General features: G+C 62.0%; 1 protein-coding gene across 1 annotated transcript in view; it reads right to left on the reverse strand.

The window, feature by feature from the left end:
* Positions 1-1,907: 1,907 nt before the first annotated feature.
* The window catches only part of tnip1 (TNFAIP3 interacting protein 1), a 69,144-nt gene continuing 53,718 nt past the window's right edge, over positions 1,908-17,333 (reverse strand). Inside the window, exons 14-17 of the mRNA XM_070877996.1 lie at positions 16,473-16,597; positions 14,766-14,945; positions 7,298-7,388; positions 1,908-4,593 (exon numbers count right to left, since the gene is read on the reverse strand). Coding sequence (XP_070734097.1) covers positions 4,556-4,593; positions 7,298-7,388; positions 14,766-14,945; positions 16,473-16,597 — 434 coding nt within the window. The 3' untranslated portion in view covers positions 1,908-4,555. The remainder of the gene's footprint in view (positions 4,594-7,297; positions 7,389-14,765; positions 14,946-16,472; positions 16,598-17,333) is intronic.

A 17,333-nucleotide genomic window follows, 5' to 3' on the forward strand; every position in this document is an offset into this window, starting at 1 on the left:
GGCTCACCACCACCTTCTCAAGGGGCAATTAGGGACGGGCAATAAATGCCGGCCTTGCCAGCGACGCCCACATCCCACGAACAAATTTTATTAATAGTTGAATGGTTACTTTTGTGAATCTCCTCGAGGGACCCAAAGGAGCAGCAGTGCTCCCTGCCTGCACCCACCCCCCCGCCCCCACTACAAACCCCTGCTCCCCATCCCAGTCCCCACCCCCAATCCACGCACCTCCCCAGGCCCTGCCTGTCCGCGCTGCCAAAGCCCATGGCCAGCGCTGAGATTATTCCGAGGAACGTTCCCCTTGGGGGCTCAACCTCCCACCCGCCCCGGTTATCAGTCCTGGCAGTTTTGGGCAAGAGACTGCCCAGGATTATTAATATGAGGTGTTCAGAGCTAAACATTCCCTGGGCCCTCACGACGAGCTCCCCACTCCCAACCTGAGGCCAGTACGATCAAGGGCCGCTTTCATCCTCAGTCGGGAACAACTCAGTTGCACCCTGTGTTTTCGGATTGCCCGACAGCTCGGAAGGGAGTCATACACAGGAATTGGAGGACTCTGGGGAATGTCATTTATCAAGGATCACACTCCCTTCCATTTCTTTGTCTTTCAACACCTCAAATCAGGCAAGCGGCCAAGTCCTAAAGCACACTTGCCCGATTGAGATAGCGAGGGAAGTGAAATGTCGACTTGTCAAAATAATTTGCTCGAGAATGTCCCAGCTCACCCCACACACCGTGAAATTTCACTGCAACCCGCTGGGTAAAAGGTGGCTTGGAAATCTGGAACAAGGCCATTTGTCCCACCTGCTTCTCCAAAGCAAAATTCACCCCATCATAGGACCTTATCCACCCATTGAATCCCCTCCCACAGCCATGTATACTCTCCCCTATCATCGACTCTCCGTACTCATTGAATCTCCTCCCACAGCCCATGTACACTCTCCCCTATCATGGACTGTACCCCACCCACTGAATCTCCTCCCACAGCCCATGTACACTCTCCCCTATCATGGACTCTCCGTACCCATTGAATCTCCTCCCACAGCCCATGTACACTCTCCCCTATCATGGACTCTCCGTACCCATTGAATCTCCTCCCACAGCCCATGTATACTCTCCCCTATCATCGACTGTATCCACCCATTGAATCTCCTCCCACAGCCCATGTACACTCTCTCCTATCATGGACTCTCCGTACCCATTGAATCTCCTCCCACAGCCCATGTACACTCTCCCCTATCATCGACTCTCCGTACCCATTGAATCTCCTCCCACAGCCCATGTACACTCTCCCCTTTCATCGACTCTCCGTACCCATTGAATCCCCTCCCACAGCCCATGTACACTCTCCCCTATCATCGACTCTCCGTACCCATTGAATCTCCTCCCACAACCCATGTACACTCTCCCCTATCATCGACTCTCCGTACCCATTGAATCTCCTCCCACAGCCCATGTACACTCTCCCCTATCATCGACTCTCCGTACCCATTGAATCTCCTCCCACAGCCCATGTATAATGAACAGGGACCATCAGAGCCAAACTCTTCCAAGGTGCAAACTTGCTTGAAGTGGTCGCTGGCGGGCAACCAAGAGCAGGAATCCAGAACGATCTTCCCTCTTCCTCAGAAGAGGTTGATGGAGGGTGGTGGGGAGGGGGTGGGATGGTGGGGCTACACGTCATGGTAGCACTATTTATTGCAGTCCTGTTTGAGTGAGCACAGGGCAAGGGAATCAAACCTTGACATCGGCCTGGTCTTTGCATGGCCTGAGACCACCAGACACAGGTATAATATCAACAACCATCATCCCCCCCCACCCCTCGCCCCACAAGAAAGCACACAAGCAAACTCTCGACTCAGAGTGCCCCCACCGTTCGATTCCGAGAAAAAGAGACACACACCAAGTTCGGGTCATAGTTTATTTATAAGACATGAAAAAGTTGTGTAAAACGTCAGGGTACGAAGCGAAGCCTGTCTACACTTCATTTGGCCGAGCACAATCGTTTAGTGGCCTCTCCTCTCCTCTCCTCTCCTCTCCTCTCCTCTCCTCTCCTCTCCTCTCCTCTCCTCTCCTCTCCTCTCCTCTCCTCTCCTCTCCTCTCCTCTCCTCTCCTCTCCTCTCCTCCGCCTACCCCTGACGTGAAGCCCGTCACACTTACACCATCTACACCGCTGGAAATAGAAAGAGAAATTCCAGAAACCCATTGCGTGCAGGATTGGCGAAGGCAGATGAGGGTCAGGTGGTGCTCCACGGGACGAGGGCGGACAAGCCACGTTCAAAAAGGACAGACCAGATTAAATCGGGACACGGCCACGGTGGAACTAATTTCCGAGGGCGAAGGGGAGACATGAAAGGAAGAACCTGCATTTCTATAGCGCCTTTCACTACCACCAGACGTCCCAAAGCGCTTTACAGCCAATGAAGCACTCTGTGAAGTGTAGTCGCTGTTGTAATGTGGGAAACGCGGCAGCCAATTTGCGCACAGCAAGCTCCCACACACAGCAATGTGACAATGACCTGATCTTCTGAGGGGGGGTTTTTAAGTGATGTAGATTGAGGGGTAAATTTATTGGAGGATAAGGATATAATCATAGTATTGTACAGTACAGGAGGCCGCCATTTGGCCCATCGTGCCTGTATCCTCTGAGAGCGACACATTCAGTCCCATTCCCCCATCCTGGATTCACTTCCCCTTTAAAAGTGGTTATAGTTTTTTACCTCTGCATATTACTGACTGATGGGGTGTTGATGAGGGAGAGCTGTAGAGGAGGGGTTGGAGGGAAGACGAGGGGTCAGGGGTGAGATGGGGGGGGTCAGAGGTTGGACAGCAGATGGGGGGGTCATGGGTTGGAGGGCAGACGGGGGGGGATCATGGGTCGGAGGGCAGACGGGGGGGGCTCAGGGGTCGGAGGGCAGACGGGGGGGGCTCAGGGGTCGGAGGGCAGACAGGAGGGGGCTCAGGGGTCGGAGAGCAGACGGGGGGCTCAGGGGTCGGAGGGCAGCTCAGGGATCGGAGGGCAGATGGGGGGGCTCAGGGGTCGGAGGGCAGACGGGGGGGCTCAGGGGTCGGAGGGCAGACAGGGGGCGGGCAAGGTGGAGAGGGACAAACACATCACTCGATTAATATTTTTAAGCAGAAATTCCAATCAAATTATCCTCTCGGTTAAAACAGGGATGCCGGGTGGAGAAATGTGGTGAGGAGCCCTGGACTATTCCTTGGCTACAGGGTTTGAGGGAAGAATAACAGCCACACAAAATGTTTTAAATACTTTCTTGAAACAAAATAAGATATAGTGGTCCCTTACCCTAAATGTTGCCGCATTGCCTTTCTATATAATATAATCAGAATTCCGATACCCAATTTTGTTTGTTAAGCTTCCTGATGTGTGTTATGGGGACAGTCAGGAGAAGAGGGGTTACATAGGAACAGGGGGAGGCCATTCAGCCCATCGAGCCTGCTCCATAGTGTCTTCTGGGTTGTCTGATTGGAGTACCTGGGATGGGAGGGGGGGGTGATTGCCCTGAGGAGACTCGGCCTATATTCTCTAGAGTTTAGAAGAGAGGTGATCTCATTGAAATGTACAAAATTCTCAAGGGGATTGACAGGGGAGATGCGGGGAGGACGTTTCCCCCGGGCTGGGGAATCTAGAACCAGGGGTCACAATCTTAGGATAAGGGGTTGGCCATTTAGGACGGAGATGAGGAGGAATTTCTTCACTCAGAGGGTGGTGAATCTTTGGAATTCTCTGCCCCAGAGATCTGTGGAGGCTCAGTCGTTGAGTATATTCAAGGTTGGGATTTCTGGGCACAAGTGGGAATCAAGAGATATGGGGATCGGGCGGGCAAGTGGAGTTGAGGTCGAAGATCAGCCATGATCTTGTTGAATGGCGGAGCAGGCTCGAGGGGCCATGTGGCCTACTCCTGTTTTATGTTCTTAGCGCAGTGCCTGCAAATAATATTTATGGTGCTTGCCAAACCCACGTGGGTGATCGGGGCACTGAGAGAATATTCCGGCATTGCTACACCAAATATCTGGGAAACGAGTCAAACTGGTCAGGTCTGGGACAGCAGCAACATGTGAATAGCGCAGTCAGACCATGGTCATTGCACATCGTTAGACAGCTTCCGTAGGAGCGGTTTCAAGGTCAGTAATTGAAATAGATTTAATTTGGTTTTTATCTTTGTGATTTTAAACTGCATGATGTAGTCGCCAAAACCCTCCCATCGCAACTCGCTACGTACAAAATGGCGGCATCGGAGAAAACAAGATGGCGGTCAGGCAGCCCAGACTGAAATGGGGGAGGGCTGCCCGATACCAACTGAAGGACCATCAAGCAACCCCCCCCACCCCACTCTCACCCCACCCCCTCCCAACCTACTGGGTTTACACCGTGTCCGGTCATTTGTACAGCACACAGAATACGTCGCTCAGCCATCTCTTGCACTGTGGCCGTTGAAGGAAGGCCGAAATCTTGCTGGGTGGGGACTTTCCTGAGCCGGACCTGGAGCGTCGCGCGGGTCTCGCCGTATGACCCGGGGGTCCTCGCGTCTCTCAATGCTGCCCTTTGCCCAGACCCGGGGACAGCGGTTCTGTGGGAGAGAGGGAACCCAAGCAGTGGGTGAAAACCAAGAATTGCACACAGAGAGAACTCGCAGCATAGCAACAGGCCACTTGGGCTCAACCAATCCGTGCCGGTGTTTAGAATCATAGAATCATACAGCACAGGCCGCCGCCACTGGGCCCAACGTGCCTGTGCTGGCTCTTTGGGAGAGTGATCCAATTAGTCCCGTTCCCCCCGCTCTTACCTCATAACCCAGAAATTCAGTCATAAGAAATAGGAGCAGGAGTCGGCCATTTGGCCCCTCGAGCCTGCTCCGCCATTCAATGGGCTCATGGACTCAGCTCCACTTCCCTGCCCACCCCCCATAACCCTTTACTCCCTTATCGCTCAAACATCTGTCTATCTCCACCTCAATGACCCAGCCTCCACAGCTCTCTGGGGCAGAGAATTCCACAGATTTACAACCCTCAGAAGAAATTCCTCCTCATCTCCGTTTTAAATGGGCGACTCTTTATTCTGAAACTATGCCCGCTAATTCTAGATTCCCCCACGAGGGGAAACATCCTCTCTGCATCCACCCTGCCAAGCCCCTCAGAATCTTATACGTTTCAATAAGATCACCTCTCATTCTTCTAAACTCCAATGAGTACAGGCCCAACCTGCTCAACCTTTCTTCATAAGACAAGCCCTTCATCTCAGTCCCCTTCAAGCACATGTCCGATGGCCTTTTCAATGTTCCTATGGAATCTGGTTTCACCACACTTTCAGGTCGTACGTTCCAGGTCTCAATAATCTCTCTTCAATTCTCTAGTTCTTTTGCCAAAGATTTTAAATCGATGACCTTTGGTTACCGAGCCACGTGCCAGTGGAAACACTTTCTATCTACTTGCTCTGACAAAACCTCTCATAATTTTGAATACCTTGATTAAATCTTTCTTATCAGGGAGGAGGTAACAAGAAAAGAAAGAAAGACTTGCATATATATATATAGCGCCTTTCACGACCACCGGACATCTCAAAGCGCTTTACAGCCAATGAAGTACTTTTGGAGTGTCGTCACTGTTGTAATGTGGGAAACGCCAATTTGCGCACAGCAAGCTCCCACAAACAGCAACGTGATAATGACCCAATAATCTGTTTTAGTAATTTTGATTGAGGGATAAATATTGACCCAGGACACTGGGGAGAACTCCTTCTTTGAAATAGTGCCACGGGACCTTTTACATCCACCGGAGAGAGCAGACGGGAGCTCGGTTTAACGTCACCTCCGATAGACAGAGTGTCAGTCTAGATTTACGTGCTCAAGACCCTGGAGTGGGACTTGAACCCGCGACCTTCTGATTCGGAGGCGAGAGCGCTGCCCACTGAGCCACGGCTGGCACTAAGCGTTATGGGGATCGGGCGGGGCAGCGGAGTGACAGTCGATGATCTCATTGAATGACGGAGCAGGCTCGAGGGGCCATAGGGCCTACTCCTGCTCCTTATGTTGCTATGATCTGGTCATTACCATATTGCTGTTTGTGGGAGCTTGCTGTGCACCAATTGCTTTCTTTACCAAGTCTGGGATCGTTCTAGGGTGAGCAACACATGGAACAAGGCAGTTACCAAACAAAATGTTGGACAGGCAGGATATTGCTGGTTAAATATTAACAGCAGCAAGTTGTATATTTATACAGGTACATATATTGTATCTAGGAGAGGGCCAATGGAATAGAGAAAATAAATCTTTGCTGGTTGTATGTAACAGCGCAACGTGTGATTGAGTGTATAGGGTACTTGGGAGGATCGCAGCTGACTGGGCCAGTTATAGGTGGAACAGCTACTCCCCGGGTCAGGTTATCAGTTCCAAAGTACAGTTTGTCTAAACTCCGCTCAATGGCTCTGGTTTACAGTCTCTGACCTGCGTCATTACAGACTCCGGAAAGTTCATCACATCCGTCATTAAATCAGCAAGTCAAGAGGTACGGTTTCTCAATGTCGCGTCACGCAATTCGTGCAAATATCCACACACTCCCTCCCAACGACCACGCCCCCCCAAAATATTGGCACATTCCTGGGGACCGCCTCCCGACAGTGCGGCGCTCCCTCAGCACTGCCCCTCCGACAGTGCGGCGCTCCCTCAGCACCGCCCCTCCGACAGTGCGACGCTCCCTCAGCACCGCCCCTCCGACAGTGCGGCGCTCCCTCAGCACCGCCCCTCCGACAGTGCGGCGCTCCCTCAGCGCTGCCCCTCCGACAGTGCAGCGCTCCCTCAGCACCGCCCCTCCGACAGTGCGGCGCTCCCTCAGCACCGCCCCTCCGACAGTGCAGCGCTCCCTCAGCACCGCCCCTCCGACAGTGCAGCGCTCCCTCAGCACCGCCCCTCCGACAGTGCGGCGCTCCCTCAGCACCGCTCCTCCGACAGTGCGGCGCTCCCTCAGCACCGCCCCTCCGACAGTGCGGCGCTCCCTCAGCACCGCTCCTCCGACAGTGCGGCGCTCCCTCAGCACCGCCCCTCCGACAGTGCGGCGCTCCCTCAGTACTGCCCCTCCGACAGTGCGGCACTCCCTCAGCACCGCCCCTCCGACAGTGCGGCGCTCCCTCAGCACTGCCCCTCCGACAGTGCGGCGCTCCCTCAGCGCTGACCCGAGAGGGTCAGTGCAGATTATGAGCCCGGGCTTTCAAGTGGGATTTGAACCCATGACCTGTGCCAAGTGAGGATCTGAACTCAATCGAAACACAGATTCTCTCACCTTTCCCCTCTGCCTTGGGCCGGTCGGGTTGTGCGCCGTGCTGACCCCGTGCTGCGGGGAACGGGACATTCCAGGTATATTCCGATTGGGGCTTTGAAAGGAAAAGAACAGGTAATTGTAGCAGCAATACTGACAAGAGGGAAACAAGGCTGGACAAGGAGAGAGACACAGACAGAGAGAGAAACAGAGAGACTGCAGGGCAAGAGACAGGAAGAGGGGGGGTTGGGGGAAGGAGGGGGAGGAGAGGGAGGGGGTCGGGCGAGATCGGATGGGGGGGGGCGAGATCGGATGGGGGGGCGAGATCGGATGGGGGGGGCGAGATCGGATGGGGGGGGCGAGATCGGATGGGGGGGGCGAGATCGGATGGGGGGGGCGAGATCGGATGGGGGGGGCGAGATCGGATGGGGGGGGCGAGATCGGATGGGGGGGGCGAGATCGGATGGGGGGGGCGAGATCGGATGGGGGGGGCGAGATCGGATGGGGGGGGCGAGATCGGATGGGGGGGGCGAGATCGGATGGGGGGGGGGCGAGATCGGATGGGGGGGGGGCGAGATCGGATGGGGGGGGGGCGAGATCGGATGGGGGGGGGGCGAGATCGGATGGGGGGGGCGAGATCGGATGGGGGGGGCGAGATCGGATGGGGGGGGCGAGATCGGATGGGGGGGGCGAGATCGGATGGGGGGGGCGAGATCGGATGGGGGGGGCGAGATCGGATGGGGGGGGCGAGATCGGATGGGGGGGGCGAGATCGGATGGGGGGGGCGAGATCGGATGGGGGGGGCGAGATCGGATGGGGGGGGCGAGATCGGATGGGGGGGGCGAGATCGGATGGGGGGGGCGAGATCGGATGGGGGGGGCGAGATCGGATGGGGGGGGCGAGATCGGATGGGGGGGGCGAGATCGGATGGGGGGGGCGAGATCGGATGGGGGGGGCGAGATCGGATGGGGGGGGCGAGATCGGATGGGGGGGGCGAGATCGGATGGGGGGGGCGAGATCGGATGGGGGGGGCGAGATCGGATGGGGGGGGCGAGATCGGATGGGGGGGGCGAGATCGGATGGGGGGGGCGAGATCGGATGGGGGGGGCGAGATCGGATGGGGGGGGCGAGATCGGATGGGGGGGGCGAGATCGGATGGGGGGGGCGAGATCGGATGGGGGGGGCGAGATCGGATGGGGGGGGCGAGATCGGATGGGGGGGGGCGAGATCGGATGGGGGGGGCGAGATCGGATGGGGGGGGCGAGATCGGATGGGGGGGGCGAGATCGGATGGGGGGGGCGAGATCGGATGGGGGGGGCGAGATCGGATGGGGGGGGCGAGATCGGATGGGGGGGGCGAGATCGGATGGGGGGGGCGAGATCGGATGGGGGGGGCGAGATCGGATGGGGGGGGCGAGATCGGATGGGGGGGGCGAGATCGGATGGGGGGGGCGAGATCGGATGGGGGGGGCGAGATCGGATGGGGGGGGCGAGATCGGATGGGGGGGGCGAGATCGGATGGGGGGGGCGAGATCGGATGGGGGGGGCGAGATCGGATGGGGGGGGCGAGATCGGATGGGGGGGGCGAGATCGGATGGGGGGGGCGAGATCGGATGGGGGGGGCGAGATCGGATGGGGGGGGCGAGATCGGATGGGGGGGGCGAGATCGGATGGGGGGGGCGAGATCGGATGGGGGGGGCGAGATCGGATGGGGGGGGCGAGATCGGATGGGGGGGGCGAGATCGGATGGGGGGGGCGAGATCGGATGGGGGGGGCGAGATCGGATGGGGGGGGCGAGATCGGATGGGGGGGGCGAGATCGGATGGGGGGGGCGAGATCGGATGGGGGGGGCGAGATCGGATGGGGGGGGCGAGATCGGATGGGGGGGGCGAGATCGGATGGGGGGGGCGAGATCGGATGGGGGGGGCGAGATCGGATGGGGGGGGCGAGATCGGATGGGGGGGGCGAGATCGGATGGGGGGGGCGAGATCGGATGGGGGGGGCGAGATCGGATGGGGGGGGCGAGATCGGATGGGGGGGGCGAGATCGGATGGGGGGGGCGAGATCGGATGGGGGGGGCGAGATCGGATGGGGGGGGCGAGATCGGATGGGGGGGGCGAGATCGGATGGGGGGGGCGAGATCGGATGGGGGGGGCGAGATCGGATGGGGGGGGCGAGATCGGATGGGGGGGGCGAGATCGGATGGGGGGGGCGAGATCGGATGGGGGGGGCGAGATCGGATGGGGGGGGCGAGATCGGATGGGGGGGGCGAGATCGGATGGGGGGGGCGAGATCGGATGGGGGGGGCGAGATCGGATGGGGGGGGCGAGATCGGATGGGGGGGGCGAGATCGGATGGGGGGGGCGAGATCGGATGGGGGGGGCGAGATCGGATGGGGGGGGCGAGATCGGATGGGGGGGGCGAGATCGGATGGGGGGGGCGAGATCGGATGGGGGGGGCGAGATCGGATGGGGGGGGGCGAGATCGGATGGGGGGGGGCGAGATCGGATGGGGGGGGGCGAGATCGGATGGGGGGGGCGAGATCGGATGGGGGGGGCGAGATCGGATGGGGGGGGGCGAGATCGGATGGGGGGGGGCGAGATCGGATGGGGGGGGGCGAGATCGGATGGGGGGGGGCGAGATCGGATGGGGGGGGGCGAGATCGGATGGGGGGGGGCGAGATCGGATGGGGGGGGGCGAGATCGGATGGGGGGGGGCGAGATCGGATGGGGGGGGGCGAGATCGGATGGGGGGGGGCGAGATCGGATGGGGGGGGGCGAGATCGGATGGGGGGGGGCGAGATCGGATGGGGGGGGGCGAGATCGGATGGGGGGGGGCGAGATCGGATGGGGGGGGGCGAGATCGGATGGGGGGGGGCGAGATCGGATGGGGGGGGGCGAGATCGGATGGGGGGGGGCGAGATCGGATGGGGGGGGGCGAGATCGGATGGGGGGGGGCGAGATCGGATGGGGGGGGGCGAGATCGGATGGGGGGGGGCGAGATCGGATGGGGGGGGGCGAGATCGGATGGGGGGGGGCGAGATCGGATGGGGGGGGGCGAGATCGGATGGGGGGGGGCGAGATCGGATGGGGGGGGGCGAGATCGGATGGGGGGGGGCGAGATCGGATGGGGGGGGGCGAGATCGGATGGGGGGGGGCGAGATCGGATGGGGGGGGGCGAGATCGGATGGGGGGGGGCGAGATCGGATGGGGGGGGGCGAGATCGGATGGGGGGGGGCGAGATCGGATGGGGGGGGGCGAGATCGGATGGGGGGGGGCGAGATCGGATGGGGGGGGGCGAGATCGGATGGGGGGGGGCGAGATCGGATGGGGGGGGGCGAGATCGGATGGGGGGGGGCGAGATCGGATGGGGGGGGGCGAGATCGGATGGGGGGGGGGCGAGATCGGATGGGGGGGGGCGAGATCGGATGGGGGGGGGCGAGATCGGATGGGGGGGGCGAGATCGGATGGGGGGGGGCGAGATCGGATGGGGGGGGGCGAGATCGGATGGGGGGGGGCGAGATCGGATGGGGGGGGGCGAGATCGGATGGGGGGGGGCGAGATCGGATGGGGGGGGGCGAGATCGGATGGGGGGGGGCGAGATCGGATGGGGGGGGGCGAGATCGGATGGGGGGGGGCGAGATCGGATGGGGGGGGGCGAGATCGGATGGGGGGGGGCGAGATCGGATGGGGGGGGGCGAGATCGGATGGGGGGGGGCGAGATCGGATGGGGGGGGGCGAGATCGGATGGGGGGGGGCGAGATCGGATGGGGGGGGGCGAGATCGGATGGGGGGGGGCGAGATCGGATGGGGGGGGGCGAGATCGGATGGGGGGGGGCGAGATCGGATGGGGGGGGCGAGATCGGATGGGGGGGGGCGAGATCGGATGGGGGGGGGCGAGATCGGATGGGGGGGGGCGAGATCGGATGGGGGGGGGCGAGATCGGATGGGGGGGGGCGAGATCGGATGGGGGGGGGCGAGATCGGATGGGGGGGGGCGAGATCGGATGGGGGGGGCGAGATCGGATGGGGGGGGGCGAGATCGGATGGGGGGGGGCGAGATCGGATGGGGGGGGGCGAGATCGGATGGGGGGGGCGAGATCGGATGGGGGGGGCGAGATCGGATGGGGGGGGGCGAGATCGGATGGGGGGGGGCGAGATCGGATGGGGGGGGGCGAGATCGGATGGGGGGGGGCGAGATCGGATGGGGGGGGGCGAGATCGGATGGGGGGGGGCGAGATCGGATGGGGGGGGCGAGATCGGATGGGGGGGGGCGAGATCGGATGGGGGGGGCGAGATCGGATGGGGGGGGGCGAGATCGGATGGGGGGGGGCGAGATCGGATGGGGGGGGGCGAGATCGGATGGGGGGGGGCGAGATCGGATGGGGGGGGGCGAGATCGGATGGGGGGGGCGAGATGGTGGGGGGGCGAGATCGGATGGGGGGGGGCGAGATCGGATGGGGGGGGGCGAGATCGGATGGGGGGGGGCGAGATCGGATGGGGGGGGGCGAGATCGGATGGGGGGGGCGAGATCGGATGGGGGGGGGCGAGATCGGATGGGGGGGGGCGAGATCGGATGGGGGGGGGCGAGATCGGATGGGGGGGGGCGAGATCGGAGGGGGGGGGGGCGAGATCGGAGGGGGGGGGCGAGATCGGAGGGGGGGGGGCGAGATCGGATGGGGGGGGGCGAGATCGGATGGGGGGGGGGGCGAGATCGGATGGGGGGGGGGGCGAGATCGGATGGGGGGGGGCGAGATCGGATGGGGGGGGGCGAGATCGGATGGGGGGGGCGAGATCGGATGGGGGGGCGAGATCGGATGGGGGGGGGCGAGATCGGATGGGGGGGGGCGAGATCGGATGGGGGGGGCGAGATCGGATGGGGGGGCGAGATCGGATGGGGGGGGCGAGATCGGATGGGGGGGGGCGAGATCGGATGGGGGGGGCGAGATCGGATGGGGGGGGCGAGATCGGATGGGGGGGGCGAGATCGGATGGGGGGGGCGAGATCGGATGGGGGGGGGCGAGATCGGATGGGGGGGGGCGAGATCGGATGGGGGGGGGCGAGATCGGATGGGGGGGGCGAGATCGGATGGGGGGGGGCGAGATCGGATGGGGGGGGGCGAGATCGGATGGGGGGGGCGAGATCGGATGGGGGGGGGCGAGATCGGATGGGGGGGGCGAGATCGGATGGGGGGGGGCGAGATCGGATGGGGGGGGCGAGATCGGATGGGGGGGGGCGAGATCGGATGGGGGGGGGCGAGATCGGATGGGGGGGGGCGAGATCGGATGGGGGGGGGCGAGATCGGATGGGGGGGGGCGAGATCGGATGGGGGGGGCGAGATCGGATGGGGGGGGGCGAGATCGGATGGGGGGGGGCGAGATCGGATGGGGGGGGGCGAGATCGGATGGGGGGGGGCGAGATCGGATGGGGGGGGGCGAGATCGGATGGGGGGGGGCGAGATCGGATGGGGGGGGGCGAGATCGGATGGGGGGGGGCGAGATCGGATGGGGGGGGGCGAGATCGGATGGGGGGGGGCGAGATCGGATGGGGGGGGGCGAGATCGGATGGGGGGGGCGAGATCGGATGGGGGGGGGCGAGATCGGATGGGGGGGGGCGAGATCGGATGGGGGGGGGCGAGATCGGATGGGGGGGGCGAGATCGGATGGGGGGGGGCGAGATCGGATGGGGGGGGGCGAGATCGGATGGGGGGGGCGAGATCGGATGGGGGGGGGCGAGATCGGATGGGGGGGGGCGAGATCGGATGGGGGGGGGCGAGATCGGATGGGGGGGGGCGAGATCGGATGGGGGGGGGCGAGATCGGATGGGGGGGGGCGAGATCGGATGGGGGGGGGCGAGATCGGATGGGGGGGGGCGAGATCGGATGGGGGGGGGCGAGATCGGATGGGGGGGGGCGAGATCGGATGGGGGGGGGCGAGATCGGATGGGGGGGGGCGAGATCGGATGGGGGGGGGCGAGATCGGATGGGGGGGGGCGAGATCGGATGGGGGGGGGCGAGATCGGATGGGGGGGGGCGAGATCGGATGGGGGGGGGCGAGATCGGATGGGGGGGGGCGAGATCGGATGGGGGGGGGCGAGATCGGATGGGGGGGGCGAGATCGGAGGGGGGGGGGGCGAGATCGGAGGGGGGGGGCGAGATCGGAGGGGGGGGGGCGAGATCGGATGGGGGGGGGGCGAGATCGGATGGGGGGGGGGGGCGAGATCGGATGGGGGGGGGGCGAGATCGGATGGGGGGGGCGAGATCGGATGGGGGGGGGCGAGATCGGATGGGGGGGGGCGAGATCGGATGGGGGGGGCGAGATCGGATGGGGGGGGCGAGATCGGATGGGGGGGGGCGAGATCGGATGGGGGGGGGCGAGATCGGATGGGGGGGGCGAGATCGGATGGGGGGGGCGAGATCGGATGGGGGGGGCGAGATCGGATGGGGGGGGCGAGATCGGATGGGGGGGGGGCGAGATCGGATGGGGGGGGCGAGATCGGATGGGGGGGGCGAGATCGGATGGGGGGGGCGAGATCGGATGGGGGGGGCGAGATCGGATGGGGGGGGCGAGATCGGATGGGGGGGGCGAGATCGGATGGGGGGGGGCGAGATCGGATGGGGGGGGGCGAGATCGGATGGGGGGGGCGAGATCGGATGGGGGGGGGCGAGATCGGATGGGGGGGGGCGAGATCGGATGGGGGGGGGGCGAGATCGGATGGGGGGGGGGCGAGATCGGATGGGGGGGGGCGAGATCGGATGGGGGGGGGCGAGATCGGATGGGGGGGGGCGAGATCGGATGGGGGGGGGCGAGATCGGATGGGGGGGGCGAGATCGGATGGGGGGGGGCGAGATCGGATGGGGGGGGGCGAGATCGGATGGGGGGGGGCGAGATCGGATGGGGGGGGGCGAGATCGGATGGGGGGGGGCGAGATCGGATGGGGGGGGCGAGATCGGATGGGGGGGGGCGAGATCGGATGGGGGGGGGGCGAGATCGGATGGGGGGGGCGAGATCGGATGGGGGGGGGCGAGATCGGATGGGGGGGGGGCGAGATCGGATGGGGGGGGCGAGATCGGATGGGGGGGGGCGAGATCGGATGGGGGGGGGCGAGATCGGATGGGGGGGGGCGAGATCGGATGGGGGGGGGCGAGATCGGATGGGGGGGGGCGAGATCGGATGGGGGGGGGCGAGATCGGATGGGGGGGGGCGAGATCGGATGGGGGGGGGCGAGATCGGATGGGGGGGGGCGAGATCGGATGGGGGGGGGGGCGAGATCGGATGGGGGGGGCGAGATCGGATGGGGGGGGCGAGATCGGATGGGGGGGGCGAGATCGGATGGGGGGGGGGGGGAGACGTGGGGCAAACTGGGGAGGAAACACGAGAAGCTGGTGAAGGGGCGACATTGGCAGGGCCTGTTACCGGCATTAAGGGCACAGACAGCATGGCTGGTGTCTCCGGCAGTACCGCGGATATTGGGCGGGGCGGCGATCTGTACTTACCGGCCGAAAATGCACCTGCCCCGGGGCCATTCCTGTCGGCGGGTAGCGGATCTGCCAGTCGTAGCCCCCGTACACGGTGCCAGGGTGGGCGAGGGGCGTGTATGGAAGCTGGTAGGGGGGCGGGCAGTAGGGCCCCGGGGCCCCAGGGGGCGGATCCGATGACCTCCTCTCGCCCGGAACCTGAAAAACAACAGCACGGACGTTAATGGGAGATTACATCGTATCCGAGCAAGAGTGTGGGAAACGTGGCAGTCACTGTGCGCACAACAAGCTCCCACAAACAACCATGTGACAATGAGCAGATGATCTGTTTCTTTTAAAGTGATGTTGGTTGTGGGATAAACTGGGGAGAACTCCCCTGGGATCTTTTACATCCACCTGCAAGACGTCTCATTCGAAAGACGGCATCTCCGACAGTGCAGCACACCCTCAGTACTGTCCTTCGAACAGTGCAGCGCTCCCTCAGTACTGCCCCTCCGACAGCGCAGCACTCCCTCAGTAGTGCCCCTCCAACAGTGCAGCGTTCCCTCAGTACTGCCCCTCCAACAGTGCAGCGTTCCCTCAGTACTGCCCCTCCAACAGTGCAGCGTTCCCTCAGTACTGCCCCTCCAACAGTGCAGCGCTCCCTCAGTACTGCCCCTCCAACAGTGCAGCGTTCCCTCAGTACTGCCCCTCCAACAGTGCAGCGCTCCCTCAGTACTGCCCCTCCAACAGTGCAGCGCTCCCTCAGTACTGTCCTTCGAACAGTGCAGCGCTCCCTCAGTACTGTCCCTCCGACAGTGCACCACTCCCTCAATACTGCCCCTCCGATAGTGCACCACTCCCTCAGTACTGCCCCTCCGACAGTGCAGCGCTCCCTCAGCACTGCACTGGGAGTATCAGCATAGATGTTTGTGCCCTAGTCCCTGGAGTGGGACCTGAACCCACAACCTTCTGACTCGGAGGCGAGAGTGTGGCCCACTGAGCCACAGTAGACACCTAAGGGTCAATTTTAACTTATCCGCCGGGAATCCTACGGGATTTTACTCTCTGTTGAATTCGTTGAGGTCAGTATCGGGTGGGGTGCGAAACCGATGTCTCATCCCATCGCTGGAGATTCAGGTTAAAATTCAGCCCATTCCCCCCACCCCCACACCCAGAGAGCACAGGCTCGGGAGAGAGTGACTTAACAGACAAGCAATAGCAAACAGCACAGAATATCTTCGTGAAGAAAGGCTTGCATTATTAGCAACTGTGTCGTCTTAAACACGTGTGTGAAATTGTGTTCCCACATCGTCAAACTCTCACAACACCCAACTACACAGATGTGACATTTCTGATTTCGCTTCTATCTGATATCTGTTTTTCTCGCTAGAACTTTGGGCAAATATTGACACAGCAGGGCATTATAGCTTGTAGACTCAAGAGCCAGACCTGTCAGGAGAGAATTTAGGAAACACTTCTACACACAGAGTAGAAGTTGGGAACTCTCTTCCGCAAATGGCAACAGATACTCGATCAACTGTTAACAGAAATCCATCAATTGCCAATTTAAAGTTAACGGGCCAAAGGCGGCTATGTGGAGTTAGGTCGCAGATCAGCCTTGATCTCAGTGAAAGGCGGAGCAGGCTCCAGGGGCTGAATGTTGTTGGACTCAATGATTCAGATTTTGGACCCCAATTGCTGCCCGTTACTGCTCCCACCGTCCAACCTCCAGGAGGTCAATACCTGTTTCTGTTGCTTCAGCAGCCTCTGAAATTTTTCCTTTTCCAACTTCTCCTTCTGATAGTCTTCCTGATATAGTCGCAGCTGAGAAAGAGCAGAGAGAGCAGTAAGCAGCTGCGGGCGGTGACAGTACGGCCAGACAGACGGGCAGGCAGAGCAGGCAGACCTCGAGAGGCACGGAGAGACAGCGTGTGAGAGACATCGAGAGAGGCAGGGAGAGACAGCGTGTGAGAGACATCGAGAGAGAGAGAGAGAGAGAGAGAGAGACAGCAAGAGCCAGAGTGAGAGACAGAGATGGGGAATGGAGAGTGAGAGAGAGCAGAGAGAGCAGAGAGATGGGGAATGGAGAATGAGAGAGAGAGAGAGAAAGAGAGAGAGCAGAGAGAGCAGAGAGATGGGGAATGGAGAATGAGAGAGAGAGAGAGAAAAAGAGAGAAAAAGAGAGAGCAGAGATGGGGAATGGAGAATGTGAGAGAGTGAGAGAGAGAGAGAGAGAGCAGAGAGATGGGGAATGGAGAGAGAAAGGTGGGGAATGGAGAGAAAGAGATTGGGAATGGAGAGCGAGAGAGAGAGAGAGATGGGGAATGGAGAGTGAGAGAAAGAGAAAGAGAGAGAGATAGGGAATGGAGAGAAAGGGAATGGGGGATGGGGGAAATGGAGAGGCAGAGACATACACACAGAAAGTGAGAAATAAATAGAGGGATAGCGGAAAGGGAGACAAAAAGCAAAACATACAAACACAATGAGACAAAGACACAGAGAGGGGGAAGAGAGAGATTGATTCCTGGGATGAGGGGGTTGTCCTATGAGGAGAGATTGTGTAGATCGTGCCTATACTCTTTGGCGTTTAGAAGAATGGGAGGT

The sequence above is a fragment of the Pristiophorus japonicus genome, chromosome 4 (assembly GCF_044704955.1).
Source record: "Pristiophorus japonicus isolate sPriJap1 chromosome 4, sPriJap1.hap1, whole genome shotgun sequence".
NCBI classification, from domain to species: Eukaryota; Metazoa; Chordata; class Chondrichthyes; family Pristiophoridae; genus Pristiophorus; species Pristiophorus japonicus.